This window comes from Cephus cinctus, unplaced genomic scaffold (genome assembly GCF_000341935.2).
Source record: "Cephus cinctus unplaced genomic scaffold, Ccin1 Ccin1_scaffold0596, whole genome shotgun sequence".
Classification (NCBI taxonomy): domain Eukaryota; kingdom Metazoa; phylum Arthropoda; class Insecta; order Hymenoptera; family Cephidae; genus Cephus; species Cephus cinctus.
Window position 1 is genome coordinate 380386 of NW_014333242.1, and position 25921 is coordinate 406306.

The 25921-nt window shown below is 41.3% G+C and overlaps 4 protein-coding genes across 13 annotated transcripts; 1 reads left to right on the forward strand and 3 right to left on the reverse strand.

Moving 5' to 3' along the window:
- Window positions 1-476: 476 nt before the first annotated feature.
- Window positions 477-10741, reverse strand: LOC112494526. Its single transcript, XM_025086206.1, has 3 exons — window positions 9821-10741; window positions 1005-1130; window positions 477-861 (listed from the first exon to the last, which is right to left on the reverse strand). The coding sequence occupies exons 1-3, from the start codon at window positions 10131-10133 to the stop codon at window positions 836-838; spliced, it is 465 nt and encodes a 154-aa protein (XP_024941974.1). The 5' UTR covers window positions 10134-10741; the 3' UTR covers window positions 477-835.
- LOC107268891 (rhotekin) lies at window positions 1517-25867 on the forward strand. 7 transcript variants are annotated; one of them, XM_025086200.1, is made up of 7 exons: window positions 1517-1655; window positions 4754-5649; window positions 22696-22886; window positions 22973-23185; window positions 23300-23488; window positions 23575-23669; window positions 23760-25867. In XM_025086200.1, the coding sequence occupies exons 2-7, from the start codon at window positions 4909-4911 to the stop codon at window positions 24449-24451; spliced, it is 2121 nt and encodes a 706-aa protein (XP_024941968.1). In that variant the 5' UTR covers window positions 1517-1655; window positions 4754-4908; the 3' UTR covers window positions 24452-25867. The 7 variants fall into 7 exon arrangements, with proteins under 7 accessions (XP_024941968.1, XP_024941970.1, XP_015597602.1 ...); XM_025086202.1 differs by having other exon boundaries at window positions 22976-23185; XM_015742116.2 differs by having other exon boundaries at window positions 4754-5640.
- On the reverse strand, window positions 7662-8903 carry LOC107268897 (ovomucoid). Of its 4 annotated transcripts, none has more exons than XM_025086209.1 (3): window positions 8836-8903; window positions 8155-8388; window positions 7662-8074 (listed from the first exon to the last, which is right to left on the reverse strand). In XM_025086209.1, the coding sequence occupies exons 2-3, from the start codon at window positions 8354-8356 to the stop codon at window positions 8034-8036; spliced, it is 243 nt and encodes an 80-aa protein (XP_024941977.1). In that variant the 5' UTR covers window positions 8357-8388; window positions 8836-8903; the 3' UTR covers window positions 7662-8033. The 4 variants fall into 4 exon arrangements, with proteins under 4 accessions (XP_024941977.1, XP_015597613.1, XP_015597612.1 ...); XM_015742127.2 differs by lacking the exon at window positions 8836-8903 and adding an exon at window positions 8480-8518; XM_015742126.2 differs by lacking the exon at window positions 8836-8903 and adding an exon at window positions 8480-8518 and having other exon boundaries at window positions 8155-8400.
- LOC107268894 lies at window positions 14706-21060 on the reverse strand. The gene is made up of 2 exons (XM_015742122.2): window positions 20353-21060; window positions 14706-15641 (listed from the first exon to the last, which is right to left on the reverse strand). The coding sequence occupies exons 1-2, from the start codon at window positions 20449-20451 to the stop codon at window positions 15261-15263; spliced, it is 480 nt and encodes a 159-aa protein (XP_015597608.1). The 5' UTR covers window positions 20452-21060; the 3' UTR covers window positions 14706-15260.
- Window positions 25868-25921: the final 54 nt, after the last annotated feature.

Sequence of the window (25921 nt, forward strand, 5' to 3'; positions counted from 1 at the left end):
TAAAATACAGTATATTTAGATAAGCGAAATTAGAGATATGACAAATGTAACGTGCTATAAAGCATGTTTACGCGACGCTTACGAAGCTCTTGCTCTCCTATTTGACAACTTAAAGTTCATAATCTCTGAAATTTATTTAATCATTACAAATGATCCGTAATCAACTATAAATGACCTCATAATAAATTAGGTGTAAATACTAATTGATGAGAACTTCAATTGGCTTTAGCAGGTATGCATTCAAAAAAAAAAGAATTGCATTTACGTTGCAGCGGAATTCCGCTATGAGGCACTACGTTCGGCGACGCCGAAGATTCGACAATATGGCGCCGCGTAAGAAAAATGTCAAAATCATACGCAAGTCGTCGACTGTCCGTTACGATAAAGAAAATAATTATCTACGAGGTTTAAGTGATTATCAGACGCGAGTGCGACGACGTGAGACCATTAGAAATGCAAAATCTTTGGCGGTGAGTCTTGAATCTTTAATAACACGTTGGGTTTAATGGACCTCGCCGTTCCCTGCTACCTGTTGCCCTACAGCTTCTTTTATTTTATTTCTCACTTTTCATCAAAGGTGCTTCATTATAATACTGCGTATACCTTTAAAGCCTATTTTGAAATGATTACTTTTCTACACAGAGTAGTGCTATTAAGGATTTTTTTAAAGTATAGAAATCATGCAGACCAATATAGAATTTGGTGCAGTTACAGATACGGCGTCTGTGATTTTATAATTACCTCATTCTTAGTATTCTCGTGAGATTTATTACAATATTTGTGAATTGACATTCGTCAGCAAATATGGAAGCTGGGACGTAGAAGTATATGAATCCTAGCTAGATTTATTTAAATACACATCTGGAATATTCATATATTTTGTAGGTTATCTATGTGCCATGAATCTTCTGCATATAAAAGTAAATAATACTCTGACCTTTCACCATGCGTTATTATCCAAATTCTTATTAAAACGATACACGATTATTATAATACGTGATTACCTCTATAACTTTCCGTTGTATGAAGATTTGAAAGCCAACGTGGGCGTACAAAATTATCAACAGGTTTCACTGTGTCGTTTACAGGTGGCGCCAGCGTTGCCGATCCATTTACCTTTAAACATTCACCTGTAATAACATAGGTAATTAATATTTATATAATCCGCATTCCACGGAGTAATTATCTGCAATATTCTTTAAAAATCCATCTGTTCTACGATCAGAAACACGGATCTGCAGCTAAAATTGAACACTTAAGAGTAAATAAAATACTGATAAATCTCCCATTTATTCATATCCCTAGTACCCGCGTCAAATAGCACAAGAAATGCTTACAGAATTCTTTTCTTGAGAATTCAAGACAAATATGGGACTATACAGGGAAGAGAATATCTTCTCCTTGCGAAGGTCATCCCCAAGAACAGCACAATATCCTTTCCGATTGCGCGCTTCAATTTAGTACATTCTACTGACCAATCGGCCACCTTGTAAACACATTTTCTGCTCCTACCCTCCCATATTCCACGCACCTTCTCCTTCCTGACTTGGCTCTCCGGTTGGGCAGTCAGTGGTGCTTATGTTTATGGTGGGTACTGGCAACTCGTCAGTTATAGTTTTGTACGCTTAGAGCATAGTGAAACGTGCGTTCTGCCGGTAAGGACCACCTTCTCTTTCTCTTTTAATCGTTCGCACAAACTCAAGCGTTTTACGCTTATCGCTGCCGTTCGGTCACATCGGTTCTACGATCCTACGACTACCTAATACCGCAGATAGTGACGGTTGTTGCGTATTCGTTAAACAATTTATTGTGTTACCTATGTATTTTACAGTGACTTTATTTAATTAAGTTTTGATATCTATTTGAGAATTTATTTGCTCCTTCCTTTGGAGAGCATTTTTCTGCAAGGTTGTATGTCAGTGAAATATTTCTCTCTACCGTGACATTTTTTGGGGTTGACATATATTTTGAAGGATTCTTAATAATTTCGTGACAGGTTTTTTTTTCGAAGAAGTTGAAAGTAATGTTTGAATAATTATCAGAGAATTTTATTCGAAAAAGGATCTTTTCGTAATTCATCGATACGCGACAATGTATAAACTTTTTGTTTTCAATCTTTCTATTCACTCAACTCAAAACTTTCTTCATAGTGCGAAAGGGACTGCTGAGTCGTGCTTGAACATTTTTTCGCAGTATTTTCCTTTATAGCAGGATTAGACGGTTTAAAGGGAACGTTTTACTCTATCGAAAATAAATACTGAGCCGCCAATCTTTCATATCATATTTTCATTGTCTAATTATGTCACACTGCCAATTCAACCTTTGTAACGACGCGCCAAATTGGCCAAAGCTCATTTGTAGTCGAACGAGCATCGATAGGCTTAATAATAGATATCGTCCTCCACTTTGTACTTGACTCGTGAGGACACATGCCCTTTTTTGTTTTAACGCAACAAAACAACTCCGGTGTTTATTTATTCTTTTACTGAAATGGACATCCTCGACCTTTTTCCAGACATCGATTTTTTATGCGAATTTAATTTTATGTCGATGACTCCGACTATCTACGTATTATGCTTGAAAGCTTACATGTTCAATTTCGAAAGTCGATTTGAATTTTGAAAATTTATTCAGAATCCTGAGAACTCGAAAAAATATACGTACGTACTGCACAATGCTATAGCGATGGATGATTACAAAGCCCGGGACTTCCCCTATGTAATTCCACACGAGCTATAGGGATGGGTGGAGCTAGGGCGGGAATTTGTAAGGCTTCGAATATCGAATTAGCGATCTCTCGAGGTTATTTACGAGGATCGATTAAACGAGTAACGATCATTATCGATTTATAATGTGTCGGTTATTGCGCAACTTTTATTTGATTTGTCGCATCTCGCGATCCTGTTGTATCCATTGTGCGATATCGAGCTCCTCGTATGTATTTGGGGCCCAAGATCCAATTGCTATGCCCGACGTGATGCCTGACGCTGTGAGCACGCCGTTCGATTTTCTCGGCTTTCACGAAGTCTCCTCTTATTTGCATAAGTGTATTAGAACGGGGTCGAGTCTGGAAATAATTTTTTTTTTAAATACCGACCAAAACCGGTTATTCGTTTGAAATGACTCGAAAGAAAAAAAATTACAAATTTATTTCCCGCCGTCGTCTCCTCCATTCGTCAGCCGCCTAATAACGTGTCCTTTGTAAACGGAAGTTGTCAACACGGCTAATTTCGACATTTCCGTCGGTACGTTTCGTATTCGCGATTCAATTGAAACACTTAATCCAGAACGATCGTCACGTTCGCTTGGCAATTATTTAATGGTTTGACGTGACGTTTATATTGTTGAAAAAAAAAGAACAAACCTATGGAAAACTCATACGAGTAACAGAGAGAAGTGCGGGATCGGTCTAATTTATTTATTTCTTCTCTCCTTCCCCCGATTAGTATTCCCGATGGAATCGGGGTTAGTCGTTTTCGTGTTTTCTCTCGGTTTCTCGGGATACGTCGACGAATTTATATGGCAAAAATTTCGTGTCGCGCTTTGGCCGCGCGGTCAACCGGGTCGTTCGCCGCGGAACGAACGAGTCGCCAAGCGAAAGCTGCGTCTCGCGGAAAAGGGACGCGGAAAATGGGAACGGGAGGAACGGTCGGTGAAACTCGAGCGCGGGCGAATTCAAATAAGGACAATAGAAAACGAACGCCGCCGCCGCGTCACTGAGAGACTACGAGTATTGCGCAATTCATAATTAACGCGCACCGTCGTAAGCTCACTCCCAAGAATTTCTTTGTTTTTCTTTTTCCTTTTTTCTTTTTTCTTTTCACGCGCCATTATGCGAGCCACGTGGGCGGATTCGTATAGTACGACTGACTCCGTCTATTACTCTTTGTTACGCACTCTTCGGCATCGTCTCTTCCTCTTTTGTTTCCCACATTTTCACCCTGCGACAAAACCCTCGAAATACATATTCATAAGGATTCACGCGTCGTAACGTAACAGTCCTACGCGTGCGCCGTACAATTAATTTCCTTGGGATTAGGTAAACTGTGCAAAAGAAAAGTTAATTATCTTGCCGTTAGCAATTCTCATCAATCAACGTCATACCAGTATCGGATAAGAAAAAAGGCTACTGGTTCAAATCATTAATTAGCACGAGGTGTATTAATTCGGAATGTTGATTTTTTTCGACCAACAGTACGTCTGTCCTTCTCTCGCTCGCTTAACTCCCCGTAAGTCTGTCTCTCTTGCACTCATGGCCGGTATAGAAAATTCGAAAAATCGAAAGCCTCTCCTAACTTTTCTCGCTGCTATCTTGGACTATATTATTTTGTTTGTTTGTTTACATCGTCCTGCGACAACTGTCAAGTCTGACAGTTGTGTCTGAATGAGACTGTACACCGGTTGGCTCATGGTAATACCAACGATCGGTGCATATGGGTACAGCGACAGGATTACTTAAGCGTGCCAAGTAATAAATAGCAAGTAAACGCTGGCTGCCCGTGGAATTCCGAGTTGTATACGTACAGTACTGTACTCTCTGTACTAGCGCGGCTCATTAACACTAGGCTATTGCCTGACACACGTTACGCTCGTGTAGCCACGTGCAAATGTCAACGCGCCTTTAGAAATAGCCTCAATGCAAAATAGCATCGATGCTCGTACCTTGGCCGGTTTGTTGCGCGGTTTTTTTTTTTTATTGGCGCATTTTCACAAAAGCGATATATGTATATATTTTTCTTCAACAACCTTGCAGAGAAATGGACTCGGGCCTTGATTCGTGATTTTTTTTGGAATATGTCATTTTGAGTATGCCAAACACTCATCGCGGAGTTCGACTCCGTACCGGACTCAAAATTGTCTCGTGAAGTGGTTTGCAAGTGGAGTTTGCAAATAAAAAAAACAGCCATCATGTACAAAATTCGATTGTACGTCGTGCCCGAGCAAGAGGAGACCGCTCTGGATTTTGAAAAGGAGGATCGTCCGAATTGCGAACGCCCGCTGGTTCAGATGCAGCGTAGAAACTCAAAGAGGCCTGGTGTCGTGAGGGTTAACGTTACTCAAACCATGAGCGCCGTCAAGACGCGTCAGTCACGTGACGTAACGGATGATCACGTGGTAAGGGATACGACCAATGGGAATGCAACGATGCCCAAGGCACCGTTGCATCGTGGGATGTGCGTGGCGGGTGATTTTGAAAAATTACCCGACAAGATGATCTTTGCCTCGCCGAAAATTCAGCGTCTCGCGCTAAATCTTCAGGAAAAGATGCTGGAGCGGACTGCGAAGATGCAAAAGATATCCGAGAGCGTGGATTGCGGTGTTTTGCGGAATTTTGAGAATTTCGGTAATAAGAAAGTGCCTCCGGCAATCCGACGCAGGGCTGACAACAACGATAGAAGTGTTTCGTGCAGTTTGACGCCCATTTCGGAAAATCTTCATGGAAATGGCGACGATGGCTTTTTGGCAAGTCGCTCGCAAGTCCTCGGGAAGTCTATGAAAATTGGACGTTTCAATAATTGCCCGAGCAATTCCAATGGCTCTGGGGATACTTTGGAGAAGGAATCGCCTGTGAAGATGGCGGACAAGGGAGTGACGAATTCTGTGATTCTACGAAGGAACAACAAGCTCAATGGCTACAGGGTGAGGAGTGTACGCATTTACGAAGAAAAAGAAAAAAAAAAATTTATTTTCATTTTTTGACCATTTTTTTATGTCACCCGATAAATGGCGCCTGTGCAATTTTTTCATATTGGGAACATGACGTAACCGTATCTCGCGCGGGGAATAGAATGGAAAGAGAATGATCCATAGATCTCAATGATAGATTACTCTGCGTACTTGTTCTATCGTTATGTACGTCTAGTGTATGTATCTTGTGCGCTGGGCTTAAGATTTGAACAGTGTTGAGCAGCATAGGGAACCCGCACGTACACCTTCAAAGCCACTCCCCGTCACGAGAATAAATTCCATGTCGGATACAATGGAGAGGCCTTAAAGGTTAAACATAATGTTACTATGCTGCGCCCGCATTAATCTCCGCCATTTTATATTTTCAAATAGTCTTTGTGTTCTTACAAAAAAATTACGAGTGGGTGATCGATTTTTGAAAATGGACGAAAAAGAAAAAAAAATTTTTATCGAATCGAAAAAAGAAGATGGTATCAAATTTTAACCAATGCAAATCTTTCTACCGGAGGTCATTACATGCGTAATTCGTCGAATTACTTTGTTTCATTAAAATTTTGTCATTTTACAATAAGGGTTGTACTTGAAATGTCCACTGGGCTGATTTTCATAGCTACGACTCTCGCGCGGATGCGTTGCGACATGAAAATGCCAATAGAAAATATCTCGATTCCACTTAAAAAATCCCTATTTGGATTCTGTTAGAAAGTTTCTTCCCGGTATCATTTTTATACTAACTTAACAGACCTGTATAACGACTGCCAAATATGAATCTACCCGTATCAATTCAGTATTGTTATTATAGGCTTTACATGTTTTTTTTTTTTTTTTTCCACGTATCTTATGGTATTTCCGTGTTGTCCCACGGGGATATTATTTACGAGTTTCCTCTGCGTATCTTTATATCCGCGTAACAATTGCCTTATAGGATTATTGGAATTGACTAATTATATTCGAGGTATGCTTAACCATATGCGAAATACCGTGTTACGAGTCATCTAAGCGTTGCGAGACTTCATGCCGGAGGCACGAAGAAAGCACTTCCGCTATCGACCGGTTTCACGTCGAAAGTGAAAATCCATATATCGAGAATTCTCCTGCAATCTTGAAGTCACGTGGTCCCTCGATTATTTAGACGCTTAAAATACGATCGTTGATTTCGTTTCATTCGAGTTTCCCGCTGTTTTCTTCCGTCCCGTGAATATAGTCAAAGTACGCCTGATTCTATGTGAATCGACCTGTACGCGCATCGACGTGCATTTCGCACACGTGACACGCGGATCACACGTCGTGTACGCAGCGTGCAGTTGAAATTGCACTTTCTCTTTTCTAGGACTTTTATTTTTTTAATTTTTCTTACGATTAACGTTCCTTACGAGATTCCTGCGACTGGCGACGTGCGCACCTGTTGCGTTAACCTTATTTGTATAAATTTTTCTTTCGTAAAGTCCAACCGCCGTTCGCGCATGCGCACTGGAATTCGTCTATGACGAATATACCTCTTTTTATTCAAATCTTTCCTTGATTATTTATTATCTTCTTGTTCCCACGAACGTACTTCCTACGGACTTCCGTCCGTGGGATCTTCTCCCTTTCCATGTTGGATTTACGGAAAGAGGTCAATTATGTAATCGAATGCGCAATTGTCTGGATCGCGCAATATCGAAGGATCAGAAACAATGGGAGATTTTCCTGGCTCTATGCGTTGCCTACGTATTTCGTGTACTGTATAGATATACTTGGGTCTGATTTTAAAAAAATTTCTTTATCGTCGTAATATCTCGTTTTGGTAACGAATCATAGCTAAATTACGATTACGATACTTGCTGCTCTAAATATAAACTCCTTTAGGTAATTTCCGTCTGTTTCTTTCCTCGTGTCTTATGCATTATTACTTTAAAGGTGGAAACTCTCGGAGGAAAGTAGGTTTGCGGGTTTACAGGTTTATTCTTATAGTTTGACCGTTACTTCTGTCATTTCTTGCATTACTCGTTTTATTTCCCATTCGTTAGGTAGGTCCAGCATGACGCGCGTCGGTAATCCAGTTTCTCGCTGACATTTTCACCGATATTAAGAAATTGGCCAAGGAGTAGCGACCGTTTCATTTCCGTTTAACTGTTTATTGACAACTGTCTTTTTTTTTTCCACGTGGCAAATCCCCGCCACGTGTTTCACGTACGAAACGTCAGAATTCCTTTGTGGTACACGGAGAGCTTATTATGTTTGACGATATAACATTATTATTGGAATAGTCATCTGCGAGGTTGGTAATTTTTTTGTTGTCATTTTTGGTGAGATATTTTGTTCGGTCTTTCGCTTCTCAACGGGCGCTACGAGTTCGAAGTAATTCACAGATAACCACAGATGTCATTCTTGATTACAGTCAGTGCTGAAATTGAAATTAAATTTTTTATTGTTTTATCGTTTGACCGTTTTTTGTTTTTGACGGTTAATATTTTTGAAACTCACCTTCGCCAGTTTTCGCTAGTCGCTTTTCCGCTGCGCAATTGAACACGCAGAGATTGTCGTAAGTCACTCGGTCACTTCCGCAAACCGGACGTAGGTCCATTGTGCACGCACAGACTGTTTGGCCATTTTGAAGTTTTACCAATCCGCCGGAAGTCATGGCCACGGCCAGTGATAAGATCATCAGTAGGACTGTTGTGCGCATTTTTTTTCTCTTCTGCTGTATTCGCTGTAAAACTTTGCGAAAGTCTTGTCAATTCGTTGGGTGGATTTTTAGGGCGCGTTTTTTTCTATCGTCGACAGAAATTACATGGAGATTCGTATTTACCTGTTTGACGAAACGTTTGATTCGAACGGCTATTACGTACTGAATCGAGAACAGATAATTTTCGTGAGATATAGCGACTCCTCAGCGATAACTCGTCGATTCAGTTTTATCAGGAATTTTTATTTTTCTTGTCTGATTAAATAACATTATCGGGCACCGATCAATATTCATTGAAAATCCGTGAAGATCTAAGTAATCTTGATCGATTGAAATTTCGAAAATTCTTTTGTTCTGCAGTCAGCGGGTATCGGGTGATTTGAACTTTTGGTCGAATTTTGAAACGGCCGCTGGGTGGATGACTGGCGATTTGTGAGGAAAAGGAGACGTGGAATAGGAGCGAAAAAAAATATACTCACGGCTGAGGCAACGCGAGTTTCAGGCTGTACGAGAAGTTTGAAGTGAATACGTGGAACGTAGCGGATTCCAGACTGATAATTTTATTATTTATTTTAATCTAATCTTATCAATTAACCTCTCAGAAATGTATGATCGATGGTACCATACATCTCGAAAACTCGCGCGGGGAAATTACCTGCTTTGTCAATTTCTCGCGTTATTATAACCGATTGTCTCTATGTACTTGGCGACGAAACTCGACCGAGTTTCAATGTTTTTTTACGATTTTTATTTCCTCATATCTTGCTGTGTAGTCGTTTTTTAAGTCTACTCTATAAGTCGCTATCTTAATTGACTATCTTAATTTTGAATAAAATTTATTATATCTTTAATAGGTCGGTAACTGCAAGTACATATTATCATACGCGTTCAGTCAGCTCCGGTAGATAATCACTGCTTTAGATATTGACTTTGCGCGATAGCCGCTAGATGTCAGCACGGTTCCCTTTATCCCGACGGTATTGTAGAAATCGTCATTATCCTTGGTATATCAAAAGCCTTGAGAGAATTGTTTACTTTTGTTTGCCGTCTCTCCTTTTTTTTAATACTTTTTCTCTTTACACCCTCTTTGACTTTCCTTCTCTCTCTCTGTCTATCTTTCGTCTCACATACCCTTATTTTCACAACACGGCAAGTTTCAATGCCAGACTGCAGCAAACGCCAGACACGCCAGACAGAAACACTCCACTCCAGACGCTTGTCGATTTTGCGGCTTTAACGGCTTTTTCTTGCGTTCTATGCAGAATGACTACTAGACCACGTTCAAGCGTGGGTAACTCTTTTCGTCTTGGGATTATCACTTACTCTGCTCATTAGCTCCTTAACCCTTGCAAACCATATAATAATTTACTTTATAGATCATTTGCCTCCTTCCTTGACATCTTTTTATATAAATGAACTAACCTATCTTAAATATCGTTATTATAAATTAAGGTTTAATACGACCTTTTAACATTTTCAGGTAAGTCCATCGTTCGGCCGCTCGTAAGTCTTCGTACCTTTCTTTTTCTACCTGTAACCTAAAATCCAAACTGGGTGCACAGTGAGTCTTTGCTTTTAATATTATTGTATACAAATTCCAATGGCCTTCCTCTCCGCGATACGCAGCAAGTACCGCAATGTATACATGAATGTCGTAGACGTAATGGCCGCCGCGGAGTGTTTGATCTCTCTGCCTGGTGTAAGGATAGGTACATGTATGTTTAAAAAAAATATATATATATCGACATCGCGAGGTCGTAGTCATGGAAACAGCCATGGCAAACGTTACTGTAACATCGTACGGAAATAGATCGGTCAATCTTCGTCTTTTTTATCGTCGCTTTATTGTAGCCACGTGACCGTCGGATGGTCAGGCAGACATTTTAAATTCGAAGGAGATTGCGGCGCGCTCATTGTGTCGTAAAACTTGGACTGCAGTTTATCAGTTTGCGCAAAATTAAATTAAACGAGAAATGGGAGGAAACAAATTCACGAGCAACGACTCGAAATAGTCGACTTGATAGAGTCAATAGAATCATGAACGGAAGTCAGCCGATATGGTTAACTTCCGGCTGAGTGCAAACTCTCCACAGAATTCTGATAAGGTTCCCCGATCCCGTCCACTTTGATTTTCTCGTCTCTTTTTTTCCTCTTTCTTTTTCTCTTCGTTTGACGCCGACACAGCTCGATGTAACGCGTGTCCTCCTTGTTCTTAATTATACTTTTTTAAAAATCTTTTTCCCGCCCTACAATTTCTCCTTGGCACTTTGCTCGGTGCTTCGAAACTTCGGCTCCATCCTGGTCGGGCAGGAGGAGAAGACTAATTAACACCGCGGCATCGAGAACCTTCGTGTGGAAAGTGAAAATATTTTCTTTTTGCTTCTTTCTCCTAGCTTCTACTCCATATTACGAGAGCACGTGCGCTGCTTTACCGGATGCTGTCTTCCTCCTTTTTTTTTTTCATTTTTCTTTCCTTCCGAATGAAAAACGGAAAAATCATCGGCAATTCTCGAAGCGGCTCGCTGTACGACGATGCCAATGAGCAGTTGGTGCGAAACGTCCCGGTTTCTCGTACAAGGGGCGTCGCGATTGAACCTCATTAAAACGAGTTTGCGTATTCCGTGATAAACAGTACAAAGAGATAACAGAGAGTAAAATTAGATTTCAGAAAAATACTCTAAAACTTAACACGTGCTGCTTAGACGTCATTACCTTCTCAATGGAGATTGCCTTTTCATCAGGCATATATTCGACGCGTTGTTTTGAATATTATTATACCGGGTGCACATAAAATTTATTTAATTTAATAAAGACAAAGGTGTCGCACGAACGCCCCTCCGTCGCCGTATGCTGAAATTGAGACTGAAGAACGGATGCGGTGAACTGGTCACCCTCGTTCAAGGGTGAAGAGGGAAACTACCCCTAGAGTGTATCCGCCGTTAAGCATAGCCGCATCCTGTGGGGTTGGCTGAGCTTCTTCCACGGGGAATGGAAACTGGAATATTTTCACGACATGTGTTGCGATAAGTGCCATATGCGCTTATGCGCGATCAGTATAGATCACTTATATTTTATTTCTATAAATTGATAAGGAGCCAGGAGGGATTGGTGCAGCCATTGTGGCATGCGCACGTGGTACTCACGGAATAGCTATTAACTAATCAGCCCCAATTAGGAACTTTCCGATATAATAATCTATATCGTTCAACGAGACCAACAGGCTTTTTCCTTGGTTCTTGCTTTACCCGTAATTACCTACTTATTCGCGGAATCGCTGATAACTTACCCTCAGTCAGAGGGGGGGTACCCTATTTGAATTCTTATATGATAAAGAAAATCGTTTAAAAATTGCCATAATTAAACAGAGCCATAAAGAAATTTTGCTTAATTAATACGTGCAAGGCTGAGTGTGAGTTTCTATATGTATATATGTATATGCAGGTCTATCATGCGGTAGCTGGGCCTCTTATTATGTTGACCCAAGTCGTTGCGGAAGGTAAACAAAGAAAAAGTAATAATACTATTTAATTAGTATTTTTTTTTTTTTTTCAAAATTTTTTGTCTCTGTCTCAAGCACCAGCTTCCATTGTCCACTGGATTACTTCAGCGGGCAATGGGAGCGCGCCAGTATATTCTAATACGTCCCCCCATCCAGTACCCAAGTGCTGGGACCTTTATCGATCCTCTAATTTGAAGTGTACAAAAGGGCCCAGGAGGTAGAGAACACGATCCTTATAGTATCCCACGAGATGCGTAGCAGGTTTCGAGATTCGTCTATAGAATACAGTGCTGACAGAGCCGGCGATCAGCGGTTCCCAAATTGACGGTCTATTTAAAGCTAGTCGAAACGACGCGAGGATGAAAAATTTTTTTTTTTTTTGTAAATTGTATGCTGAAATAAAAAAAAGGGTTTGTTGTGTCTTTCGAAGAAAAAAAAATTAGGTCGTTCAACCACGCCGCCAGGTCGGTCCTAAGCTCCTTGTCCGTGACGCTTGGGCCGTTCTATGAAAAGTATTATCTTATTTGAGAACCACTCGGTGCCAGAAGGGGGCTTATTCCTTTGTGTACGCACGTGCGTAACCACCACAGTCGCACTGATATATAAATACACGTGGCTGCCCCTTGCTCTTTCATTTAGAAGCCGCCATCTTCCCCACCACCGTGCACTGGCCCTTTGCTGCTTGCTTATTGCTGTCGTATTCCTGCTGTACCACTAATACCAATGCTACTAAACTACTGCTGATACTAACTACTAGTACTGGTACTAGTAACTACTACTACCGTTGCTGCTATATCCCGTAAAGTCTGATCCCCACGAAACAGGACTGAGCGGCGGGTCGCCTCAGCCACACGAAGAGACTCGGCGATGGAAGCGCTCGGTGCGGCGTCATTCAGTGTTTGAACGTCGTGATGAGAAAAGCTCGACTTTTTTTGTCAATAACAGTTTTATCCGTTTTACGCTCGGGCTTTTTGTTTATATTTGCATTTTCGTGTTTTTTCTTAAAGACAAGGATTGAAATTTGAATGTTTGACAGTGCTGTGTAAAACTTGTGTTGTTTCCCTTACGGTGACCTCTGACCTCTGTGCTCACCCTGTGTCGCTAGCCCCCACTATGCTTCGGACATCAGCCGAACATTTCCGACCATACACGAACACGGATCGCCAGGTGCCTTATTCGGGATCGTAACTTCCTCTTGTGCTATTCTCGATTTATTCATTTAATGTACACGGAACCGTGCACAAGCGTTGTTGTTGCTACGATGAATCCCTAAGGAAATGATAGTCGGGGGATTCTAACCTATAAACACGAGAGTGATGTAACATTCTGATGGATTGATTTCATTTAATGTAACAATTGTTGCTATTCGAGCGATAAGGGATACTCGGGAGTTACCAGGCACGAACTGTTTTATTCGCGCGGTAAAATCGAGTGTTTGAAAACTCGCCAGTTTTTTTTTTAAATTATTATTATCAAAACTTGGAAACTATAAGGGCGTTTTGTACGCATACGTGACCAAGGAATCGGGATGAGATTATTGATTCTGACGATTGAGACTGATGCTTTTTGAATTGTGTTTTGTTTATTTATTTTTTTCGGTTAATAACGATTAATCAAATATCGTATGTGACACACGTGCACCTGCCTTCACACCTGGGATCGTACCGGCTCTCTCGCCATTGAAACGGAAAACCTTAGAGAGTGACGTCATTACGAAATCACCTTGTGTCGCTCATTGCGAACGAGGTCGGAATACCTGCCTGCTGTGCCTACCTCTATTCGCTCTTTCTCTTTCTCTCTTGAGCGAGACTTTTGAATCTACCCATTCAAAGACCACCATTCAGATGTCGTTTGACTAGCGCGCGAGGATCGTCGGATCTTTTTCATTTTTCTTTTTCTTAACCTGATAGGCAGTGATAAGCGTTTGACGTTATCGTCGGTAACTTTGATGACTTTCGAGTTTGTGTAGTTTTTCTTATCTTTGCAATACTAATTTGAATCGAATGTGTGTCTTTTTCGAAAATTGACATTATCCGCGTCTACGGTACTCGTGCCAGGAATTATGTAATGTGGACTACGAATAACTTGACGTGTGATGTTTAGTTTTTTTTTTTTAAATTGTGAAAATTATAAACTCCTGCGAATGACGTTTGCCAACGAACAGTGAAGAATTTGTGGTGCGACGTGCGATGAAGAAAATTGTACTGTTGTTCGTGACTGTGGAGTTTGTCAGTTTTTCTCAGTGAAATCGAAAAGAAAAAATTGTATATTTCCATCTGCGCGCGTCACGTGCGTCTCTTCTTATCAAAATGGACTCGTGCTTTCCGCCCCTGGCGGCGCTCAGTTTAAGAGATACGAAAAAATCGACAACCCTCGCCGTGAGAAATCGTCTTAGCAGCGGTGACAATTCACCCGGCACCGGAAATCCGGCTAACAGTGTCTGCCCTGGAAAAATTGAGATCTTACAGGATCTCGATCTTTACTACATACGACAGATAGCCCACAATTTGAAGGTTAGACACCTGACACCCGTTATACATTGCTATTATATTATATACGGAAAGCTTGTGAAAATCTTCAGGTCGGACGGAGACAAAAGAAAGAGAACCCAGCCTACGGCCATACTTTACTAACGGGTGGCGCTAAAGTTTTGACAATTTTCACAACGATCTGTCTTCCTTTTTTATTTCTTCTCTATCGTCAAAGTTTCTCTCCGTTTGCGTCTCGTAAATATTGAGATATTTTCTATTTGACTGATGTCTCTTGCTTGCGACCCAACATACATGGGAATTAATGGAACGCGGTAGCACATGAACGTTGACCAAGTCAATTTTTTTTTCTTTATTTATAAATATTGTACCATTCAATTAGCTGTCGGTTAGCACTTCGTTTTTTGATGATTTTTATTTTTCCCCGTGACAACTTTAGCCATGCATTGCCCCCGTGTGGGATACCTGGGCTACCTTGAATTTAACATAATACACGAAAGCCTTTATTCGAATTCAAACGACGTGCCATTTCGCGCTGATGAATTTTTAAACGACGTTTTCACTAGGTACCCTCTCCTTCGGCGATGACTGTCGAATGACGTGAGATCATCGAGTGTTTCACGAGAAGACTTGACCAGCAGCACACCCATTCCGAGTAACGCGCGTCGATTGTCTCTTTTCTTTCTATCTCTTTATTTGCCAGCTCTCTTCACCTTCCTCTCGTTTCACTCGTATTCGTAGATTTTCCTTCTTTTTCATCTCTCTCTTCATTTCTTTTTTGTATCGCTCTCAGCTACCGAGAAAAGCACCGACTGTAATTTCCACGACTCGGCGATACGTCACGGGCACCAGGAGGACTGGTAAAAAAAAGATACAAAAAATATTGCGTATATTAAAAAAAAAAACAATTTTCGTGCTATCTTTGTCGCTCTTCGCCGCCTTCTTCCTCCTGCACCGTTAGGTTTTCGCTGTTACACGCCTCCGCTTCTAAAATCGTTTGGACAGTCCAAAGCGCTCTTCTGGCCCCAAGCACCAAAGAGAGTCCCATCCCAGGACCCACGAGACCCTTCGGGGCCCTTTTCCGTGTAATTCCGTGAAATGAAATTGAACCCTCGTCCCTTGACTTATATCGGTTCCCAACGTCGTCATTATCATCCTCACTAGCTAACACAGCCATTCTCCATGGGACCCAGGGATCTATCTGCTGGACCACCACAGACTTAACCTGGACCCCATGGAACGAATGATGAAAATCACGTAGTCCCACCAAGACACTTGACGCTCTGACATTATCCCTCTGAAATGAATTTTTGAAAATTACATTTATTTTTTTTACTTTTATCATTAACTCCCTATGTTATTTGTCCGATTCGGTTCTACGGCTTCTACGCTCTCTTGCTTCGTGCCGCTATATATATATCACGTAAGTGCAGGCCAAAGCAGTCTAACGAATCCAAGGGACAGAGCTTCGCATTGTGGTACTACGTGGATCAAGCGAAGAACTCGTACATGCGTGTAAGGCGAATAAAAAGAAAAATTCGTACAGCTGTGCCGGGACGATAACTTTGTTTCTCGTCTTTTTTTTTTATTTCTGCTTCTTTTTATTCTATTCTATTTTATTACTGTCCAATGAGACTGTGCTAAAACAAAAAAATTTATCAACTACCGACAGATGCAGCCATTTGACTTCGGTACTCGAGTTCCTTCCACTCGACCCTCTTACTGCTCATTGCCGCTATTACTTTTATCAGAGACTCTTTTTAACACACAATCGCACGTATGTCACAATTAATGTTTTATTTTTGTGCCTTATCAATTTTTCAATACGCGTGACGCGCAGTTCACGAAAAGGATTCTTCTATGTCGGCTGGTAGTAACGGGTCTCTCTCTCTCTCTCTCTCTCTCTCTCTCTCTCTCTCTCCCCCTCCCTCCCCCCTCTCTCTCTCTATTCCCTTCATTCGCAACTCATCCAGGGTGCAATACCGGTTACAGGGATTACTTTACGTACGTAAAGCACCTGAGCCCAGTGATTCTCATTGTTATGTCAAATGCACTATACATTGTAGCAGATTAATTTATATATCATTTCATTTACTTATCTCCGTCAACGCAGTCGGTACACGATAACGATATTGGGTTCAGTTACATGTATGCGAGTGTATTCGTCAACTGGAGGACTTATTATTTCGGCCTTGCGCAATTTTTTCTAATTAACTTCACTCGCGGACTCTCGCACGCACGCTCGTCATGTGTCACGAGGCTCTCTCCTATTCTCGCACGCTTAGCTTTCACGCATATAGATATATTTGCGGTCGTTAATGGATTTGTTCTCTAGTTAAATTAATGAAGTTTTTTTTTCTCAACGTTTACGTCCATCCCGTTACGTAACTCTGTGAATTAAATCGTTTGACTCTCTTTTTTTTATGGATTGCTCTCACTCCTCAGGCTTTCGGGATGTACTTTTGTCATCCCCACTTTTTTTACACCTGTGGGAATCGTGTCAACCAGTCAAAATCGAGGACGTCGCACTTGACTTTCTGTCGACTGTGACATTTTTGCATCGAACGATTATATTGATTACATCGTGTCAGCTTTTTTCGAGATTTTTTGGGCGGAATTTATTGGTAGAGTTGAGTGACCACGTTTCTTTGTAATCCCCTGGAACCTCGTGGCGTAGGTGTATATATATATATATATATAGCATAGGTATAACGATGGGTATATGGAGTTTTGCATACCTGACGGGATTAGGTCAATTTTCATTGGTAACGCTGATCGCGACTATAGAAACTAACAGAAGGTAACAGCTCGTAGAAACGCGGGTGACGTTTCAAATGTCATTTCGTGGGCGAAACCGGTTCGCTCACCGTTTAAAAAGTTGAGTTTTTTTTGCTTAAAAACTAAAATTCCATTGCACTTTATGTTCGTGGATTTTGTGACAAAAATTTTTTTCTTGTTATGTAGTTTCAAAATTTTTCGTTTCGATCGACTCTCTATATATTGTTTATGTTTTATAGGCGGGACCACGTTCGATATTGCGTTGCGCATTATGCGCTTCGAGTTGCGCAAAACGTGCTGCCCTCAGAAAGCACGTGGTAGTAATTGCGTATTCTCTCTCTCTTTCTCTCTCTTTATCTATCTTTCTCTCTTTCTCTCAAGCTCTCTCAATCGTTTCTGAGCTATTTTCGTACGGACGCACAGCTGGTAACAGTTGCATCGCTTGCAATATAGGAGCGAAGCGCACCTGCGAACAGCTATACCATGCATTTTCGAAAAATCCAATTTCCCTTTTGTACCATAGAAAATAGCAAGTGCAATTACTGATGGCAAAGGGTTTATTGTGGGATGAGTAATTTAAAGAGAGGAAAACAAAGAAAGACAAATCTCTCGGATCGTCCGTCAGTCGAGATAAAAGCCAAGAAAGGCAAAAAGATTAAAGAAAAATCCATAAGAATCCGGCGGTATTGAGTTTCCCTGGCGTATTTTTGGATCCGAAAAAAGACGCGACGTCGATGCATAATTTTGGAGTAAGGCATTGGAGGTCGGGTGGACGGGGAGCGGGACGTATTTCGAAAAAAAAATAGTTAAACTGGTTTTAAAAGTCCGTGAAGGGTAAAAAAAGAATTACTCGTTATTTCTATCAACACCCACTTGTTATTCACAACCGACACTTCGAAGTCGCTGTACGATTGAAAGAGACAAAAATAATAAAATAAAGGAAAAGAAAAGAGAGAAAAGAAGCTCAAATCCAGACCCCAAAATAGTGCTTGGTTCCTGGGCTTCGTGAAATATCGATACCACTTCTACGTGCCCGTGTTACGTTTCCTCCAGTCTAGATATTCATTTGCTCCTATTGAATTTTCTTTCTCGCCCAGCCCCTTCCTGCCCCCCTCCCATCCTTCTAATTAATGTTTTTTTAACAAAAGTGATGGGGGGAGGGGGAAGATACTGATAAAACATCAATTTGCCATCTCACGCGTCTAATAATAACGCTGACAAGTTTTGAACTGGTCACAGGACACGTTACGCGCTGTATATGTATACACAGAAGTGCCCCTATAAGCTAGCAGGTCGTTGGAGAGCTTACGAATCTACATATAACGCGTCGCGTAATACCGCGATGGGATCGATCAAGGCTCGTTAACGATAGTCAAAGGTCAATTGGACCCCACGTTACGTATATCCATATGCACGACCTACGAATGGTTGGATGCACGTGACAGTTGGGGAAAAAAATGTTTTTGTAAGAAAAATTATATTGAAAAATGGACATTTTTTCGCAAATTCCAGAAGCGATTATCACGCGCGAGCTTTCAGGCGGATGGTCTAAGGGCTGGCTTTCATTTAGTCTCGTTTCTCCTTCGCGTGGTGGTGGGGATCGTCGCAGCAATTGTCAGAGTTGAGAGGGTGAGTTTCGTAAGGGTAGCCGAGCAGGATGGGTCGATATTCCCTGGCGCCATTTCCCCACCACCGTTCACCACCAACTACCCCTACTTTCCGAGACTCCCCTTTCGCCGACCTACCTAACCTCTATGTCTACCTACTACCCCTCTCAGGTTATCCCATCCATCCACTCCCTTCGGGTCGTCAGTGCTCGTGCTTGATTCTAGACGAAGCGAGCAAGGTATAATACGGACGGGGTGTGTTGTTTCTGTCTGGGATGGAAAGGCGTCGGCGTCGCGGTGCCTTATTCTCCTTTTAACACCCTTCATCACCGTTACGTTACTTCCGATCGCACAACTCTACCCTCTCGACTTGGATTATACCTGGGTAAATTCGAGCTCTGGGGGGTGAAACTCGAGATTTTTCCCACTTCGCTAACTCTGGAGCGTCGCGACGCTCTTGCTTTAACTCGGTCGCGTGGAAACTGATTTTTTTTTAAATATATTTTTATGCCAATTTTTGTTCATTCCCTTACACAACTCTTTCTTTGGCTGCGTCGTTCAACCTTTCCATCAGCTGCGTCTCGTTTTAAACGTTGTATAGGTAATATGGTTCTGTTTCGTTGAGGGTCGTTACGTTATCATTTTTATTTAAATTTTTTTTTTCACTTTTTTTTTTCGTTATCACTGTGCGTCAACTCATCAGAACTCAACCATGTCGAGTACACTGATACTCTCGAAACCCTTGAAGAAGGTAATAATAATTATCATTAAATACACGTAAAAGGTTCACGACGAAATATTCTTAGCCGTCATATAGCGATCTCGTGTTACGCGAGCGCTATAAGAAAAGAAAAAAAAAATTCCATAAATTTTCATTATGTCAAAAATTCTCAAAAATATTTCATCCACAAGGAAAATTCGAAATTTGGGCAAAAATTGAATTCTGAAAATTTACTCCTACTAAATCATAGTAAAATCTTCTCGGACTCACCATAGACCTGTAGTACCTGTCGTTTGACGTGACTGTAGACATTGAAAAAAAAAAAAGTATTCACTAGGCCAACGGTGAAACGTTTCGTCAGGGTTCCCCTTGTACCTGACCGCAAGCGTCTCATTAGTAACTCGATTTCAATGGCGCAAATACTCACGCTGCTTTGACTGGTGCAATTCGATGCGTTTTCTCAATGCACTTACCCACCTTCCCTTGTACCATTACTATAGACTTATGCACCATATATATATATATATATATATATATATATATATATACCGTACTCATTATACCATACGTCATTATGGCACTTATGACGCTCCTATGCTTTAATGCAATTTACGAGTCGAGGCGACTGGCCTCGACACAATGCATTACTAGGCACAAACATTAAAACAATAAAACGAACCATAGAAACAAGCTGCATTATTTTACTAAGGTTTGCCTATGCACCAAGTGGCACGTATAAGACGACGTTGCACGTAAATGCAAGCTACAATAGAATATGCACGCGTGTCAATACCTTCAAAGTGCATGGGATTAGATGGAAGGAATACATGCTTTGGCAGATACGATATAGACAAAATGTAGAACGCGCACGTAATACGTTCACTATGGGGCTTCGGTTATACCTTGCTCTTCGACACGTAAGAATTATGCGACTCGAGTTCGATGTACTTTTGACATTTTCGAATTGTCAATGGAAATTTTTTTTTCCTTTTTTCTCTCATCTTCGGCCTCCTGTCCGAACGTCTTTCGGCTCTTCTCACAGGGTTACTGCACTCTCCGACGCTAATGTTTCACTTGCCGCACACGCCGACACTCACGAATGTCAATTTCCGCGATGCGCCTGCACGCACTGTGCGTCGGGACTTGTGTATGTATATATTTGGCACTGCTGGTACAATATCTATTTACTATGCCACGCAAATGCACTCGAGAGTTGCAGCCAGCTACCGAGAAGAGTGCATCACTCGCTTCTCTTCCACCTGCGTATTTATAGGCACTCGCTACTGCGCGCACTTTGGCTCTGCGTTGATCCTCTTCTTCGAAGTGCAAACCTCTGTCTGTGCGGATCTAGGAATTGTCGATTTTTAATAGTGCTAATATTATGTGATATATATTTTTTATTTTTAACAAGGATACTCGAGGGTATTTTTTGGGATTTTTTCAACTATTACGGATACGAGTGAAAATTCTTTTTTTTATTTATTAAACAAAAATTGAACGTAGATTCACGGAGGTCTAAGCCGGTTGGTGTCTGCTTTGTGCGGGATTGGATTTTTGTAGCATTCAAAAATTTCCGCCGATTTATGACGTACTAGGATTTTGACAATCGAGCCGTCAGATCTGACAATGATCCAATGTCAGATAAGAGACTGATCTATGGAGATTTTGTCTACCGCGTAATGGTAATTCTATATCTGTTCTACTGTCGTTCGTTGTGAACGTGACTTTATGCTTTTTTTTTGGTATACTAACTATTGTTATTCACGACGTATCCGTACACAGGATGTATAACCGTGAATAGACGTACCTGATAAAAATGGTGAATAGGTAGTTTCGATTTCTTTTTTTTCCATCAAGAAGCTAACAAAGGTCTGGTCTACTTAAGCATCTTATTTACAATTCTGCGACAAAGTCGCCGACGGTGGTCGCTGATGGTAGTGCAAAAGTGAAACTCGAAATTGCTATTTCTAATTGTCAGAGTATTCGGACTCTTGCGTCGAATAAGGCTGAGGGTAACGGGAGATGTGACGCGTGGCAAGAAAATCGAGACGAAGAGACACGCGGGCGTTGGAGCTTCTTGGCCGTATCGAAGAAATCGCTGATTTCAAAGCACAAACTGTAATTAATACTCGCGTAGCGCGCGAACTGAACAAGGATGGCAATAGCGTACAAACGTAATGGAAATTGAAATCGCGCGATTTGAAATCCGAAACTGAGGTGTCGACTGTCTCGTATGATTTTTGAGTTTGCAGGTTTTTTTTTTTTTTTTTTGGCTGACCATTGCGAATTTGCCTTGCGTGTCGGCTACACTGTATTACTTATTACTATTGCCATCTACTCTATGGTATATATCCTGTCATTCTTACTGTTACTATACTATAGTGTATCGTACTATACTATAGTTAGTCCCCACCTCGTATATACATTTCCCACTTTTACCTCGTGCACTTGGCTATGCAGTCTAGTGTCGTCGCTTTTGCAGTTGGTCGCCAGGACGTCAGACTATTTGGGCGCTCCGTTGTAGTCGCGCATTGTGCACTGTGCATTAAGAAATTATTCTTGTACTTGTCAGTTCAATTGTTGACGAAGTGAAAATTTAACGTTCATATACCGCGTCACGTCACTCGAGATAATTGTTCTAATTTACATATATAATATATATTTTTTATGATCGGTACCGGTGTCTTTTTATTCATTTTTTTGTTTACTTTGATTATTATTTTTTTCTCGATCGCCGAATGATATTAACGGTCCTTGCTCCGGCTGGCAAAACTGACAGAGGTTGGCAATTAGTCATAGCACGGGAATAGAAGCCAACGCGCGCGCTCCGGAATTCTTGGTGAATTCTTAATACGGTTCTTGTATTCCGTCTTGTAGATTCTTTTCTTTCTCTCTTGCGTTTAACATAAGAAAGAATCATGCGTCTCTTAGCCGCAGTTCTCGATCACACGGTGAGATATTGACTTGTTACAGAGAAATGTACCAAGAGACAGATTCTTGTCAGTTATTCGTCTTCGTTGGCAAAATACGTCACTCCTTGGGAAATCCTTCGAAAAATTTTCAAGGAGATAAATAAGAGTTACGAAAATGTCAAACTCGGGATTTTTTTCCCTCAAATGTTTTTTAACAAGTAATGTCACTTCGTAGCTTTTTTACTTTGCAAAATATGATTCGTTCGAAGAAAATTTCAAATAACGCACCTTTTTTTCTCAAAATTCTTATCCTGTCTTTCTCTTTATTTGCAGGAGTATGATTTGGAGCAGAAAATCGAGGTGGAAATCAAGATGAGAGAAGGCTCGGCTAGACTCCTAGCTGCCGCCAGACATCGTGCACAGAGCTTGGAAGCTGCGCGAGCTCTGCTAACCTCGAACGAACGAATGTCGGCTTACATGGCCGAACTTCAGCGCCGCAAGAGAGAACCGTCGAATAAGAGCAGGTGCGTAATGATTGTTTTAGAGCTTCGTTTGATACAAGTAAACGTAAGTTATTTGCACAATGAAAATTTTACGAATTTATCCATCACAGCCTTCCTGGAAGCTCGGCCAGGGTATCCTTGTCGGAACTTCGCGTACCCTTGATGTGGCGCGATTCCGATCATTTCAAGAATCGTGGCGATTACAGGAGATTTGCTGTTTTCTGTCTGGCGCGCGTCGGCACGGAAATTCACGATACTGCCCTTTTATGTCCAGTCGACAGAGCCCTTACCGACATCAGTTTTCCGGATGTTTTGGTCTTGTGAGTATATTTTCTCTGTTCGACTATATATTGTTTTTCGGAATATCACACTGGTAATATTCCACTTTGGTGCTAATTGATTTTCTCTATCGGCTGTCCTTGTATACTTTCTAGCAATAATGTGCCTGCTGAGTTTGAACTCACCCTGGAAATCTACAGTCACATACTGCAGGAGGATCTCAGCATCGCGAGCACTCCTAGAAGAATCAAGAGGACCATTCACTCATCCATCTCTAAGACCGTCGGCAAAAAACTTGCTGCTTCTCTCAGGGACGAACTAAATTCTGGAAAGATGTATGTGACGTTCGTGTCGTTATCAGTTTATCTTTGAGAACAATTTACATCCGATTGTTTTGTTTGAGTGCTGAAGATGTTTTTATCTTTAACAGCGGTCCTCATTTTGAACTTATGGCTTCGGCTAAACTCACTTTGGACGACAGCGATGAGAATATACATACTCATGACTTGGTTATTAATAATTTGGGTGAGTTTTCATGCTTGTCATTGTCGCCTTGTCTTTCAATATGCTGCAGAAAGGTCGGTAGGGGTAATGACATTTGAATTTATCATGCAGAAAACAAACATCACGCTCTGCCGTTATTCGGGCACTTTTGCTGCCGCTTGGCCGCTCAACCAGAGTGCGTTAACAAGGAGGTCTACGCCGGTAGTCTCAATCTGGACGGACGGGAGTGCTGGGCACGGCTACAGGGATTCTCACTGCAGAGCTGGGAGTCGCGAAAGCTCGCCGAGGAGGAACAGAATCCTCTGGATACGATACCAGTGAACAGGGAGACAACGGTACAGTCCTCGAAGTCCTCTGCCAAGGAGCTGCGAATTGTCAACACCGTGGACGGTGCCGAGAAGACGAGTATTTTGAGACTAGAGTGCAGCGAGGAGGCGCAGAAGTGGCTAAGACACCTGGTGATGCACGCCCAGGATCATCTCAGATGGAAGCATGCCGCTGAATCTATTCAGGATGTACCTTGCGTTGAGAGCGCCAGGAACTCGTTTATCAGTAACAAGAGACAGGGCTCTCTGTACGATGAGACGCCTCTCATTGAATCCGTACAGTCGGATTACACCACGAACAGGCCGACTGTCCAAGAGATATTCGGACTGACGCCAAGCACCAGCCTCAGCAGCTGCAGCTCGACCAGCAGCCCGCCGAGTCTTCGCTCTAGGTCCCTCAGTACCAGCGGGACCAGGAAATTGAGTGGCAGCGCCCTCAAGAATCACTGGCCATTCTCCACCAAGAGTCACGACTAGACTACACCTGAATTAGTCAGAACAACGGGGTTCAGGTTGTAGATTTGATCAATTGACCTCTCAAGGAATCAAGATTGAGAATCTACTGGTGCACGTCCGGCCCGGATGTTCATCTAGGAGGTAAAGGTGTAACGGGCTGGCCCGGCGAGGGACCTATACATATACTCCAAGGGACCAACGTTCACCAGGTTCTTACTCGCAGGGCTCAATTCTTTTTTCTCTTTTTTTTTTCCTTTTACATTAAAAAAGAAACTATGTAGGACGCCAATATGGCGAAGACTGATGATGGGACGAACATTATTGGTGACTTTTATTGTCGTCGATTCTTGTCAGGCGGAAGTGAAGTTTTGGTGAATTCTGCCCGATTACAATACTCAACGAGAACGCGTGATCGATTATTCGCGGGTTTGTTTTTCTTCCTTTTGTCCCACCTTTTATCTCATTCTAACGCTTGACGCGAGTAGATCAGGTTTACTTGCATCAAGCGTGTGACATTTTCCTTTGACTAAGGACGAGGATCGGCATTACCATTTGCTTTTCAAATGTTTCTTTCGGGACGCAACTTTTTCTTTTCTTTTTTTTACTATCACTTTTCCTTTAACTCATTGATAAGAATGGCGATATCACACGTGGTACATTGCAAGTAAAAGTGCCCTTAGGGATATTGTAGAGCCCTTAAACAAAGTCAGTAGATTAGAGTTGTCATCGGTAGTGTCGCCTCTCACGTGCATTTATATCAAACAAATATTGATTTAAAAAGTATGGTATGCAAAGGTACTTTCTCATTGAGTCACATCGATACAGTTCAAAAGTGATGCATGGAAGATATATCTTTGATGCTTACTGTATGTATAATATATATTGATTTTTCACTTTTCTGCATGACGCATTTTTGTAACGTCGTAGCCTTACGCATTCGTGATCCAATGAATAATTAGAGAATATAATTAGCAATTAATATGCGAATAAGTTGTCTTCTTTCCTTTTTCTTTGTAATTTTTCAATGTTACTTCCAATAATCTTCCTCCTTGTATGTTTCTCTTACGATACCTACTTTCCATTCTCACCACTCACTCCGATGTAAAATATTTATTTTTCTTTTTCGCGGCTGATCTTTCATATAGAACTTTGTATGACATTAAAATCTTTTTCAGGAAAATATATTTTCTATTTTACTTATTTCTTCTCTATATAAATCTTCCAAGTCATCGATCCACCGTGTAAAAGAATAGCAGAGTGTATAGATGTATCTACGTTAACCAAGAAGTATGATATTAATGATATATACATTACTACTATCACAATATTCTTATGATGAACATTTATAGAAATTTCAAAATACTATGTCATTCGCAGAATAATTATTATGTATGTCCAATAAACACAAGAGTATTTATAAAGCTTATTGGAAAATGATCTTGTTTAATTATTTATATTGATGTTACCCAAGAATTAATGTCAACAAAGAAA

Excerpts from the sequence above, each read along its gene's own strand:
- LOC107268891 (XM_025086200.1), top strand. The coding sequence starts at position 4,909 with ATGTACAAAATTCGATTGTACGTCGTGCCCGAGCAAGAGGAGACCGCT. Across the intron at positions 23,186-23,299 it reads TTTCCGGATGTTTTGGTCTT|CAATAATGTGCCTGCTGAGT; the intron begins GTGAGTATATTT and ends TATACTTTCTAG. Across the intron at positions 23,489-23,574 it reads TCTGGAAAGATGTATGTGAC|CGGTCCTCATTTTGAACTTA; the intron begins GTTCGTGTCGTT and ends TATCTTTAACAG.
- LOC107268897 (XM_025086209.1), bottom strand. The coding sequence starts at position 8,356 with ATGCGCACAACAGTCCTACTGATGATCTTATCACTGGCCGTGGCCATG. Across the intron at positions 8,075-8,154 it reads ACTAGCGAAAACTGGCGAAG|CACTGACTGTAATCAAGAAT; the intron begins GTGAGTTTCAAA and ends TTTCAATTTCAG.
- LOC112494526 (XM_025086206.1), bottom strand. The coding sequence starts at position 10,133 with ATGGCTGTTTCCATGACTACGACCTCGCGATGTCGATATATATATATT. Across the intron at positions 1,131-9,820 it reads TTACCTGAAAATGTTAAAAG|GTGAATGTTTAAAGGTAAAT; the intron begins GTCGTATTAAAC and ends ATGTTATTACAG. Across the intron at positions 862-1,004 it reads TACAACGGAAAGTTATAGAG|ATGTGTATTTAAATAAATCT; the intron begins GTAATCACGTAT and ends TGAATATTCCAG.
- LOC107268894 (XM_015742122.2), bottom strand. The coding sequence starts at position 20,451 with ATGAGAGAAAAAAGGAAAAAAAAATTTCCATTGACAATTCGAAAATGT. Across the intron at positions 15,642-20,352 it reads CTTACGTGTCGAAGAGCAAG|AGGGATAATGTCAGAGCGTC; the intron begins GTATAACCGAAG and ends AATTCATTTCAG.